This window comes from Drosophila obscura, unplaced genomic scaffold (genome assembly GCF_018151105.1).
Source record: "Drosophila obscura isolate BZ-5 IFL unplaced genomic scaffold, ASM1815110v1 contig_150, whole genome shotgun sequence".
Classification (NCBI taxonomy): Eukaryota; Metazoa; Arthropoda; class Insecta; order Diptera; family Drosophilidae; genus Drosophila; species Drosophila obscura.
In genome coordinates, this window is record NW_024542736.1 from 12,509,152 (window position 1) to 12,522,669 (window position 13,518).

General features: G+C 46.4%; 3 protein-coding genes across 3 annotated transcripts; all 3 read left to right on the forward strand.

Annotated features, from left to right (window-relative positions):
• Positions 1-10: 10 nt before the first annotated feature.
• LOC111066644 (elongation of very long chain fatty acids protein F-like) lies at positions 11-1,016 on the forward strand. Its single transcript, XM_022355392.2, has 2 exons — positions 11-277; positions 334-1,016. Exons 1-2 carry the CDS (start codon positions 53-55, stop codon positions 901-903), a joined length of 795 nt encoding a protein of 264 aa, XP_022211084.1. The 5' UTR covers positions 11-52; the 3' UTR covers positions 904-1,016.
• Positions 1,017-1,137: 121 nt separating this feature from the next.
• Positions 1,138-2,439, forward strand: LOC111066645 (elongation of very long chain fatty acids protein F-like). The gene is made up of 2 exons (XM_022355394.2): positions 1,138-1,724; positions 1,790-2,439. Exons 1-2 carry the CDS (start codon positions 1,509-1,511, stop codon positions 2,360-2,362), a joined length of 789 nt encoding a protein of 262 aa, XP_022211086.1. The 5' UTR covers positions 1,138-1,508; the 3' UTR covers positions 2,363-2,439.
• Positions 2,440-7,582: 5,143 nt separating this feature from the next.
• Positions 7,583-13,517, forward strand: LOC111066668 (F-box only protein 11). Its single transcript, XM_022355428.2, has 4 exons — positions 7,583-10,408; positions 10,468-10,648; positions 10,716-11,790; positions 11,859-13,517. The coding sequence occupies exons 1-4, from the start codon at positions 8,267-8,269 to the stop codon at positions 11,986-11,988; spliced, it is 3,528 nt and encodes a 1,175-aa protein (XP_022211120.2). The 5' UTR covers positions 7,583-8,266; the 3' UTR covers positions 11,989-13,517.
• The last annotated feature ends 1 nt before the right edge of the window (position 13,518 follows it).

Genomic DNA, 13,518 nt, shown 5'->3' on the forward strand with positions numbered 1-13,518 from the left:
GGGGCCGAGCATTGATTAGTCGCAAAAGCGCCAACAGCCAGGGTGCATCAAAATGTTCGCAATGTTTGATGTCTTGAACGCTCCACCGGCTGATCCCTTTCAGGCGCCACTTTTGGACAGCCACTGGCCCACCTTGATCATACTTGCAGCCTACCTGCTGTTTGTGCTGAAGGTGGGCAGAAAGCTAATGGAGAAGCGAGAGCCTTTCGATCTGCGCGGCGTGATCAAGGTCTACAACATTGTCCAGATCCTGTACAACGGCATAATGCTTGTGGGCGTAAGTGATCCAGCCAGATCTTTGACACACTCCAATGTTTCTGCGTGTCCTCACAGAGCGTCTATTTTATGCTGAACGCCTACGACCTCAGATGCATTGCCAATCTGCCATTGGATCACGAGTGGAAAAACACAGAGCGCTGGCTAACCTACGTGTATTTTCTGAACAAGTTCCTGGATCTGCTGGACACCATCTTCTTCGTGCTGCGCAAGAAGGATCGCCATTTATCATTCCTGCACATCTTCCATCACGCCTTCATGCCATACTTCTGCTTCCTGTACATCCGTTTCCATGGACACGGCGGCCATGGCTTCTTCCTCTGCTTCTTCAACGTCGCCGTGCACGTTGCCATGTACACCTACTACTACATATCATCCATACGCAAGGATGCCCAGGCAAATATCTGGTTTAAAAAGTACATCACCATCGTGCAGCTCACGCAGTTCTTCATCATACTCGTTCACTGCATCTACACGCTACGTCAGGCCGACTGCATTGCATCCCGCGCGATACCAGTTTATGGCGGCCTGGTCGCCGTAACATTCATCATTCTGTTCACCAATTTCTACGTCAGGGCCTACATCCTGCCCCAGAAGAAGCCGACGTCCAAGCGAAAGGTGCAATGATTGCTGTTTGGAGTATTATTCACATATCTGTTAAGCGAATTAAATGTTTCAATAAACCACAAAACTACAAATCCTTTCAAGACTGAATATCTTCGGATCCATATAAACACAAACATTTTCTTTCAATTATTTCACACTTGTACGCGCTACAGTTATTGTGTATTTATGTCTCATCTCTCTAGCTTAAATAATGCTGTCAGAATTCGTATATTTCGTAGTACTATTTTGGTTTGGTCGTAAAAATATTCTTAAAATTATTGGTATCTGGTGGGGTTAAATAGGTGCATTCGGGTACATTTTCTTTTAAATTTTTGCAACGTACATATGTATATTTGATATATGTATAGTCTCGCCGACTATGCAGTACATATGTAAGGGTAATATGTTGATTTAACGATAGTTAGCGAGGCTTTGAAGTCGATTTCCATTTTTCGTGTGCATTGCTGAAACGGTGGAAGGCAATCGGATTTCCATACGGCCCATTACCACACAATTTGCATGCACTTATCCATGAGGAACGCAACCCATCAATTCCGAACACTATAAAGCAAAAGGTAAATTTCTGTGACTAGTCTCTGGCGGACAACCTTAAGCACGGCACGGAAATGTTCGAGGTCTTTGACAAACCCTACGCGGATCCTGTGCCGCTGCCGTTGCTCAACAGTGCCTGGCCCCTGACGACCATTATCGGCCTCTATCTTCTGTTTGTCCTGAAGCTGGGCGGGCAGTTCATGGCAAGGTATGAGGCACTGCAGCTGCGTGGGGTGCTTAAGGTCTACAACATCGTCCAGGTCCTCTACAACACGTTGATGCTAATATGGGTAAGCTGTCCCATAATCTATTGCTTTGGCAGTAACTGGAACATTTTTTGTTTTCCACCGACCAGGGCCTCCATTTGATATTCGTGGACAAGCCATACCAGCTGAGCTGTATGACCGTCCTGCCGCAGGATCACCCATTGAAGACAACGGAGCGTACCCTGTCCTATCTGTATCACCTCAACAAACTGCTCGATCTGATGGACACTGTATTCTTTGTGCTGCGCAAGAAGCAGCGGCAGATCACCTTCCTGCACGTCTTCCATCACGTGTTCATGGCCGTGACAACGCACATTCTGATCCGATTCTATGGCCATGGCGGCCATGTCTACTTCATCTGCATGTTCAATGTGCTGGTGCATATCATGATGTATGGCTACTACTATGCCTCATCCCAGAGCCCCAATCTGCAGGAGAGTCTCTGGTGGAAGAAGTACCTGACCCTCACGCAGCTGGTCCAGTTCCTGATGATGTTCCTGCACTGCGCCTACACCTACTTCCAGCCCGACTGCAATGCAGCGCGGGGCGTCATCTACCTGATCTGCGTCATGTCTGCGTTCATGTTCGTGATGTTCACCAAATTCTACATAAACACCTACATTCGCTCGAAGAAGGTCAGGTCCAAGGGCAAAGCGCATTGATTCCAGGATGCCAAAACGCAGTTTTGCATATTCCCCAAACGAATTAAAATTGTAATTAAATGTACTCTGCAAATGCATCACCAAGAAACACCAAGAAACACCAAGACGAGAGATAGAGAGAGCTTTGTTAAATGTCACTTCAGGTGCACAGCAGCCCATCCCTCAGGGTTATATCTCAGCTCAGCCATTTCATAATTCGTTTTGTGCAATCCTACTGGACCTGGAGGATAGGACCTACTTGTGGGCGGCACGTGATCTGCATGTACCCAGTACGTGTTTGGATTTGGATATGGATTCCTTCTGTGCTGTGCATTTCCATGTGCCTTTTTAATTAGAATATAAGACTGGGCCGGGCCACAGCCACAGGCCAGAGCCGTCGATTTATGGCACCGGAAGGGTCGCCTGCCCGGGTCTGCCTGCCTCCATTTGCATAAGAATCGCATGCGGCGAATCAGAGGCGAAGTGCTTGCTGAATAATTGCGGCCATGCAGTGACATTAAAGCGAAACCGAAGGCACAGTCAAGTGCAACGGCAAGCGCCTCGCTCTAGCCTCGCTCTAGGGTCTGCTGTGTGCCTGGGCATTGGGGGGTCGGTCTCACTCGGTTCCTATTATTCTGTTGCGGTTCCGCAGACAGAGCCGGCGAGCGTGCTGAGTAATTGCCGTTTTAAATGACATTAAACGTGCAATGTGTAGTTATTTTAGGACCTATGAACCCAGGGCACACTGCTACCCTGGCCAGACCGGGCCACCGCGACCCTTAAATAAATCTTAAAATAGCTAACATTATTTATTTAGATATTGGACATAAAAAAGAGCGATCTGGGTAAAGTCACCAGTGGCTGTTCTTGTTGTTTTATGATTTCAAGATCAATTTCTTTGCCCTACCTCCGGGTTTATCCAAGACACAAACACTCAAAACTAAGACACAACTTTTAACATTTAGACAAATCGTGTAGGAATAATAAATTGCAGCTCCACTATACATACATACATACATACAACATTCTGATCGGCATTGGTATAATTTTAGTTAACTTGTAGATTACTCTCGACTGTAGCGCTATTAATATGCTTCCAATCCTACATATCTGCCGTCAGTTTATTAGTTTTTGGTGGCAGCTGTACCAGCTGTCTGCCCCCCATTGTTGTACCTTCCCATTGTCCGTGCAGAATGGCAAGAAATGGTTCCTTTAAGCCGAGTCATGTTCCACTAACTATCGCAGCGCAAAGGAATTATTTCTTATTAAAGGTTGGACTTTTACCGTTGCAAAAGTAATGACGGCGCCAACGAGCAAGTGTTTCGGTAGGGTGTGGTGGCGGGATGGGAGGGCCAGTGGGCGTCAGCCATTGCAAATTGAGTCATTTTTCATTCGAAGCCAGATAGCCATCGAAATTGGGTAAAGTGAGAGGAAAGGGCAAAGTAGCGGACGGAAGCGGCAGCAGAAGCAGAAGGCCTCAATGTGTCACAATTCCGTGGCCATAATTGGGTCAAAGATTTGGTCCTTTATGTACGGTGCTTGACCGCTGAATAAGAAGGATTATGCCACTTTTTCACTCACTCTCTCTCTCTCTTCTTTTTGGTTTTTATTGGATTATATGGGGACAGGTGCATTAATGTTATCCAGCTGAAGGCTAAAGACATAAAACCGACCATTTATAAGGGTCGGGCCGGAAAAGGGGTTGGAGAGGGGCACACACTCGCTCGCATCCCTGCCACATTTCGTTGGCCAAATTGGGAGGCATAAAAATGGCGTCTCATTATGGTAAAGTTAATATTTCATGGGCAATTTACCGAGATTGAAACCGACACACTTCGGAAAACTGCGTACATATACGCACACACTGGAGCATAATTATGTATGGTTGCCGATTGCCAAAGGTCCTTCTGTTCGTCCTTTTGCTTTCTTCATACAATTTTAAACTCAATTAAAAGTTTTTCGCATTAGACGTACTTGTGCCCAAGGAGCGAGACACCGAGACACGCAGTTGACACCGACCCCACTCCATCAGCAGGCAGTGCATATATATATTCATATGTGCATATATGTATATATATTCTTACATATGTGAATCAGCAGCAGCTATATGCTGTGAGAGGGGAACGAATGGGTCCCGTCCCGTTCCGTACCACTCCAAATGACATTCGCATTTAGTTGTCATTAAAAATGTGATGGATACGAATTAAATGACTTGACATGTGCGGTGCACACACCTGAATGGGATAAAAGTAGACTCAGCCAGTGGTCCTTGGCCGGGTCCCAAGCAGGCATGTGAATTCAATTGAAGCCAACAACCCATTGACACACATTGATACGCTGCTTAGCTCCGAATATACGCGGCCCAGAGACTGAGAGCAGAACCCTTAATGAATGTGACGGCTGAATTCAATAGTTGAGGATGGAGAATTGGAAATAAATTGATTACTGTCGAGCGAAAGATTCCAAAATACAGCCAGTCAGGGTCTGGAATTAAAGGTGCATGCCTTACATACATACATATGTACATATTATATATTTTTAAACTTTGAAAACTTTTGTAGTGATTCGTGCAAAACGAATACGACCAGACATGACTGCCATAACCATAAACGTGAGTCTATTCGCCCGGACCCAGGGCGCTGTTGGTAATAGAGTGACTGCCTGAAATCGTGGCCGTGGCAGTAGCCAAGCGAGCCAACGCCGCATGAATAATGAAAGCAAATCGGAAAGAGGCAAAACAGCAAAAAGTTAAATGCTTCTAATGACAGAAAATGAAGCAAATGACGAAAAATTGCGCAAAACAAAAGAGACAAATAATAGCATGCCAAAATGGCCGCCTCGGGTCGGCCCGGAGTCCGGACTCTGGGCAGCAGCACCACCGCACCACGTGCACCGCCCAAGGCAACAGCAACAGCAACACAGCAAGCACATTCCATCCTCCTCGGCCAACCAAGGAGAGCACGCACGACCGGAGATAGGGAAGGGCAAAGGGGATTGTGATAGGAAGCTAGTGATGGTGGTGGTGGTGGTGCTGTGGTGGCGGCGAGTGGCGAAGTGAATTACCAACAGCGGGCGAATCAAGAAAACCATGTGCGCGGCATAATTACGAAGCAATTAGACGAAATTATTATTGAGGTCACTGGCAAGGGTATCCGGGGGGAGGCCCGTGGAGAACATATGGCCAGAGCTAGGGCAAGTCCTTGCTGCTGCTACTGCTGCTTCTATTCTTTCCCCATCTCCCCAGTTCTACGAGTGGCGTGTCAAAGGGATGCGTATGCCATTATCATTGCCGACAGAGTGAGAGAAAGGAAGCAGGCGGCACAGCACAATGCCCACTAAACGGAGAGCACAAAGCGCACACACCAAAATAAAACCCAGAAAAACAAGCTCAAAGTAGGAAACAAAAAAAAAAGACAATTTTATCCTAGACAAGCCGAACACCAAATGTCCTTACCAAGGATCTAATATGGGTACTACGAAAACAAAAATATGTCAGGGCAGCAGTGAAGCCATGTGGAGGGTTATTTGTCCCTCAGTCATGTGGGTCTGGGGTGAATGTTTGAACAGCTGTCACTGGAACCCAATACACGAAAAGGAAGTAAATATTAAGTACCTACATTATGTGCATAGGGCAAGGAATGGCGTAAAATGATTTAAAGTTGAGATGTGAATTTGCATTTATGTTAGTGTAGTTTTGGAAGTTCACGGATATGTCAGAATTTCGAATGGTGCTCGTTTTGAATTGAGTTCAGTTTGACGGTCAGCTGGAAATGGAAGCCTTAGAGATCGCGTGTGCAAAGTTCAATGCTGAAAATTGAATAAAGCCGTCAAAACATTTCGTACAATGACAACGACAAAACGCCATGCAGAACTACCTGCACACCCCCTCACCGCCAGCAACCACACTGTTTGATATGCAACCAGAGGGAAGTCGGAAAATGGGTCTAGCTCGACCTTAAATTGCTGGCTTGGCAGCCAACTAAAGACCTCGCTCTGCAGACACACTCGGGCTCAGACCTTTGCTGGATACTTTTGGCGGTCAAACTTGATGCATCGCGTTTTCTGTATTGACTTGAATGTTAGACTTATTAACATATACATTTTAAATTAATTGGAAGTTAGATTAAATTAATTTCATTACCTATAAGCAGACAATAAATCGATTCTTAACATATCAATTAATAAAACTGTGGATATTCAAATATACAGATAGTCTGGCACCACTTAACACCTTTTTCCACAGGAGTGGCAATGTTACGCTATTATTGCCTGGCTGCGATAGTTCCAAGTAAAACATCGGTATATTACATACTTTTCGGGATATTTTGAAGTCATTTTACGGTATATAAAAGTATATTTATTCTAGAGATGGTCAACTCATCCAACTCGGAGTTAGCAAATTTAATTACGGTATATTTTTGTATATTTCTGAGGTTCCAGTCACACTGGACAGCACAGCACCTACAAATCAAATTAAGTCTAATATATTTTTTGTTTCAATACATTAAGATACTTTTCAAAATGACCGCCAAACTTAATTTAGCGCAAAGAAAATACTGCGGACAAATTTTCGCACAGGGGTTTCTTCTTCTTCCTTTTTGTGGAAAATTGTTCTTCTTCCTCTTCCTTTTTGTGGAAAATATTTCTTCTTCTTATTTTTTGCAGAATTTTTTTTTGTGGCACCCCGTAGCAACTACGAATTGCACGAGTCTGGCAGCGCCATCAACAACTCGTCACATTCGTTTTATGTTGTTTTTGTTTTACACCATTTATGTAAAGAATGCAATAAAAAGGACTTCTGAAAACCAACCAATCTTGTAGAAAATTTATGTATCTATCGGATAAAATTATTTGGCTGGGCTGAGAGGGCCAGCTAGCTAGTACTATTAAACTGAATATCAAAAGCATGGAATACGATTTCAATCAATATAATAGAACGTTATCCCATTGTCGACCAGGGGGGTATTTAATATTTCCACTAAATTTATGTAACTTTAACATACGCATTACAGGTGAAATGTCGGTGGTCATTTTTGTTTTGTAAGTAAAGAGGAGGCTGGAGCTACAAGGAGCTTTTACAAACAGTATTATTTTCAGCAGTTTAACAATGGGTGGTGAAGTTTTTAAATAGAGGGGTGTAAGTGGGTTAAGTCTCGATTGATCGCCGGATTGCCCTGGTTTTTTTATGGTTTGGTATTTAATGGTATTTATTTTTGGGCCTGATGGTATTTTCTACTGTTATCGGCGCGGTCACACTTTTGACATAAAACATATAAAATTTAATAAAATAATATTGCGTCAGGTAGTGCTAAAAAATCAGCAATAATTGCTCAGTGTTGGTCCAAGTTAGTAAAAGTGAGAAGTTAGTGAATCTTACAAAGAAAGCTGAACGGGAAGCAATACGAACACGATGCAAAGAGAAACCAAAAGTAACAATGCGCGAGCGAGACAGCAGTAGCAAGTGTGTTCGCTAGTGTAGCTCTTCTAACCAAAATAAAACAAAACAAAGGAGAGAAACAAAGGATAGAAACCCCGAAAAACTCACAAGCACACACAAACACACACTCTCGCATTTACAATAAGAAGAAGCAGATGATGATGAAGCAGAGCGACAGATAAATTACAACAAGAATGGAATCCCTTGGCCGGAATTAAATCAATCCATAAATAAATTTTATGTAGATCCAGTGTCGATAGATATCCGTCGCCGCCGCCGCAAAAGAGTAAATGGAAAAATTCTTCGCTGAATTATAAATGTGTGCCTGTGTGTGTGTTTCGGTGTGTATGCAAGTGTGAGTGCGTATGCATATGGGGTTGGAAAACTGTGAAAACTCGACGAATACGGAAGTGATAATAAACGCAAAAGACTTGGTCCAGACCACTCATTGAGATCTTTTCTAGCAGCAGCCGCAGCAGGTAAAGAAAATGCCGAGCGCCTCGTTTACCTCGTCGCGCACCTACGTGCGCCGTTCGCGACGGAAAGGAGCCAACCGCATCGCCATGCCCAACCGTCCCACGGGCAACATCATGGATCCCATGCTGCAGCAGAACGTTGCCAGTGGATCATCATCATCATCGGCCGCCGCCAGCTCCTCCAACAGCACCAATGCTGGTGCAGGGGCAGGTGGAGGGGCAGCTACTGCCTCTGCTGCTGCTACTGCAGCATCTACTTCGGGCTCATCCGAGTACTTTGACAGCGGACAAGGCTCAAGTGGTGGCGCGGGTGGAGGAGGCGGAGCCAGTGGGTCTGGCTTCTCTGGCAACTTTTACAATGCCCTGCAGATGATGGACACCACGGAGAGTTCGGGCGCCGGTTCCAGCGGCGCTGTCGGGGGTGGTGCAGCCGCTTCGACATCCTCTAGCTCAACACCGGCGACAGCAGCAGCAGCATCAGCAGCTGGGGGATCCTCATCGAAGTCCACCTGCGCCACATCAACGTCGGGGTCCAGTTCAGCCTCAACGTCCTCCACCGCCGCTGCGGCTGCTGCCGCCTCCAGTCATCAGTCGCCGTATGACTTGCGCCGCAAGATCTCTGCCAGCAGCCACGAGCAATGGTGCTCCAATGGACCCTCCTCCTCCGCCATACTCGTCGGCCCATCCAGCAGTTCACCGCCCCTGGTGAATCCCAGCTCATCGCCATCCAGCTCGTCATCGTCATCTTCCACATCGTCGTCTTCGTCATCATCCACTTCTTCGTCCTCCTCATCCTCGGCCATCGTGCAGGCGCCCTCCACGAGCGCCACATTCCCGGTGAACAACGCCCCCACCACCGGAGCCACTCTCGCCCAGCCACCCAATGTGCACAGTTCCGTGCCGCAGCAGCACTGCGGAGCCCTGCCCGTTGGCGCCGCCATCGAGGACAACAACTACATGCTGCCGGCTAGAAAACGTTCGCGCCGACTGTACACCCAAAGCGGCGACGCGGGTCCAGCGCCCTCCACGGAGGTAACTGGCGGGGGCACAACCTCTGCAGGAGGCAGTGGATCCCCCACGGCTGCCCAGTATCTGCAGTACGAGTTGGCCGATGAAGTTCTTCTGGCCATCTTCTCCTATCTGATGGAGCAGGACCTGTGCCGCCTGGCCTTGGTGTGCAAGCGTTTCAACACCATCGCCAACGACAGCGAGCTGTGGAAGCGACTCTACCAGTCTGTGTTCGAGTACGACTTGCCCCTGTTCAATCCGGAGCTGTGCAAGTTCGTGTTCGAGAAGCCCGAGGAGTCGGAGTATGCGAATCCGTGGAAGGAGAGCTTTCACCAGCTGTACCGCGGAGTGCATGTGCGTCCCGGCTACCAGGAGAAGCGCTGCTCTGGCCGCAGTATAGTCTTCTTCAACACCATCCAGGCAGCTCTCGACTATCCCGAGGAACGGGCCGCTGCGGGGGGAGTGTTCGTGTCCGGCGCTGGCGCTGGTAATGTCGTCACTGCCGGCCTATCCAATACCAGTGCCGCTGGCGGTGGCGGTGCAAGTGTTAATGCTCTGGTCAACATTTACGAGGAGCAAGTGGCCCCAACGGAGCATCCCGGACCACTGATATTCCTGCATGCTGGCCACTACAAGGCCGAGTATTTGTTCATTGACTCCGATGTGGCACTGGTGGGAGCTGCACCCGGAAATGTTGCCGAATCTGTAATCCTCGAACGGGAGGCCGGCTCCACTGTGATGTTCGTGGAGGGTGCCAAGTACGCCTACGTGGGCTATCTTACTCTCAAGTTCTCGCCGGAGGTCACGTCGACCGTTTCCCACCACAAGCACTATTGCCTCGATATTGGCGAAAATTGCTCCCCCACCGTGGACAACTGCATCATCCGCTCTACCTCTGTGGTGGGGGCAGCCGTCTGCGTGGGCGGCGTCAATGCCAATCCCGTGATTCGCAACTGTGACATCAGCGACTGCGAGAATGTGGGTCTCTATGTCACCGACTATGCCCAGGGCACGTACGAGCACAACGAGATCAGTAGGAATGCCCTGGCCGGCATTTGGGTGAAGAACTTGGCCAGTCCCATTATGCGGGAGAATCACATCCACCATGGACGCGATGTGGGCATATTCACCTTTGAAAATGGAATGGTAAGAGGCAGTTTCTGCTCTTCCATCACGATCCCTAAACGTAAATGTCTCTTTTGCAGGGGTACTTTGAGAAGAATGATATACACAACAATCGCATTGCCGGCTTCGAGGTGAAGGCTGGTGCCAATCCCACCGTTGTCAAGTGCGAGATTCATCACGGCCAGACGGGGGGCATCTATGTGCACGAGAATGGTCTGGGGCAGTTCATAGAGAACCGCATTCACTCGAATAATTTTGCAGGTAAGTAGAGCAACCAATGACCCATGGCCGAGTGGCTGTTTCTAACTGTTTGAACCTCTTTTTAAAGGCGTCTGGATAACCTCCAATAGCAATCCTACCATACGCAAGAACGAGATCTACAATGGCCACCAGGGCGGTGTGTATATCTTTGGCGAGGGCCGTGGCCTGATCGAGCACAACAATATTTATGGCAATGCCCTGGCCGGCATCCAAATACGCACCAACAGCGATCCGATAGTGCGCCACAACAAGATCCATCACGGCCAGCATGGGGGCATCTATGTGCACGAAAAGGGCCAGGGGCTGATAGAGGAGAACGAGGTGTACTCGAATACGCTGGCTGGTGTCTGGATAACCACTGGCAGCACTCCTGTCCTGCGGCGCAATCGAATCCACTCGGGCAAGCAGGTGGGCGTCTATTTCTATGACAACGGCCATGGCAAGCTGGAGGACAACGACATCTTCAATCATCTGTACTCGGGCGTGCAGATCCGAACGGGCAGCAATCCAGTGATACGTGGAAATAAGATCTGGGGTGGCCAGAATGGCGGTGTTCTGGTCTACAACGGCGGTCTGGGGCTGTTGGAGCAGAACGAGATTTTCGACAATGCCATGGCCGGCGTTTGGATCAAAACCGACTCGAATCCCACCCTTAAGCGGAACAAGATCTACGATGGCAGAGATGGCGGCATCTGTATATTCAATGGCGGCAAGGGGATCCTCGAGGAGAACGACATTTTCCGGAACACACAGGCCGGTGTGCTGATCTCAACGCAATCGCATCCGATACTGCGACGCAATCGAATCTACGATGGCCAGGCGGCTGGTGTGGAGATCACCAACAATGCCACCGCCACGCTGGAGCACAATCAGATATTCAAGAATAAATTCGGTGGTCTGTGCCTCGCCAGCGGCGTTCAGCCCATCACACGCGGCAACAACATCTTCAACAACGAGGACGAGGTGGAGAAGGCCGTCTCGAGTGGCCAGTGCCTCTACAAAATCAGCAGCTACACATCCTTTCCCATGCACGACTTCTATCGCTGTCAGACCTGCAACACCACCGACCGGAATGCCATCTGTGTCAATTGCATCAAGAATTGTCATGCGGGCCATGATGTTGAGTTCATACGACACGATCGGTGAGTACCAAGCGCACCAGTAGAGTGGAGTGCATTATTACAACAAACAATTTCAACTCTCCTCACAGCTTCTTCTGCGACTGTGGTGCTGGCACCCTGTCCAATCAGTGTCAGCTGCAGGGTGAGCCCACGCAGGACACCGACACGTTGTACGACTCAGCGGCACCCATGGAGTCGCACACGCTGATGGTCAACTAGGGAGCGAGCAGTCAGTGTAAACAATCCTAAGCTAGTGTATCTCCTAAGTCGTTAAGCCCCAACAAGCTCTCAATTCTCTCGCACATCTCACAAGTGCTGCTGTAAATATTCAAACAAAAGAAAACAAAAGCCAAGCCCCCAAGCACCCCACTCCCAATTATACAATTCTTGTTGTATGTAAATAATAATTAATTATTTTTTTCGTTCAAAATTTAACCTTAATGTGCAATTTAGTTTAACACTCACACACAAGAATAACTCACACGCAAAGTTTATAACTTTTTAATTGAAAAGAAAAAACAACAAAAAACCAAAATCGAAAAATCTAAACAATTAGTAAAGAAAAACTGGAATTTTTGTATCAATGTCACAACGAAGTAAGGCAAAAAGGAGAAAGGAAACATTTTTACCACACAATATATGCATTTGTTTTGTACGACGACGGAAAATGTTGTAAACGTAGTTGGGGAGGAAGACGAACCCGAACGATAGAACCCCGTTTGAACCCAGTGAAGAACAATTTTTGTAATGTAGATTAGTAGAGATTTTAAATTTACAAAAGAAAACAAAAAAAAAACCCTAAAATAAATTCTATATATTAAGCCATAGATGATAGAGAGAGAGTGAGAGAGAGGTGCATGGGTGGAGCGTATCCGGCGGCCACTGATTAACAACAATTCGAAGAAAGCAATTCTAAGTATTAACAACAAACTAGATTAGCGGCAGGCAATGCTTCAGCAAAACTAACTTATATATATATATATAAATCGTACGAGTATAGTATATATAGTAAACCCCCCACAGATTTACCCTACATATAAACACACACACACATAGTATACTCGTACTAAACACACACACATATGAATCTATGCGATATCTAAAACTATAAAAAAAAAACTAAACAAGATACAAATCAAAAAAGCCTTTACCGTGCGTAAAATACCAAGCAATATTTCATGTCTAAATGTTGTAGAACAAATTCGTAGCGCAAAACATAACAAAAAAACATACAAACCAGAAACCAGAAAGAAAGAAAATAAAAGCCATGTGTCATTTAGCCAAGTAAGTTCCGAGTATTCGAATTATGCAAATCACTTATTATTTAAGTCTGTAGCCTAAGTGACAGCAACTACATACATACATACATATACTCGTGTGCATGCGAGAGTAGTAGAGATGATTATCCTTTCCCTTTACCTTTACCTTTACATCATTAACCATTAATCTGCGTGTCGTATTAAGTATTTTTGTTTTTATCGCATAGCCTCCCCCCTCCCATTTTTGTTTGTATTCCTAGTTTTGCCTGTTCTTGTACTTTGATTTTAATTTCGAGTTTTTATTGGAACATATAACGTGCATACGTACATTCTAATTCTATCCATAAATGCATATACATACATACATATACTATATACACATAAGAAGTAGAGATTTATTTTAATGTGTTACCTATGCAGCTAATATCGTCATCGTCGTCGCCCTTGACTTGGACAAACCACTAATTATACATATATATATATATATATA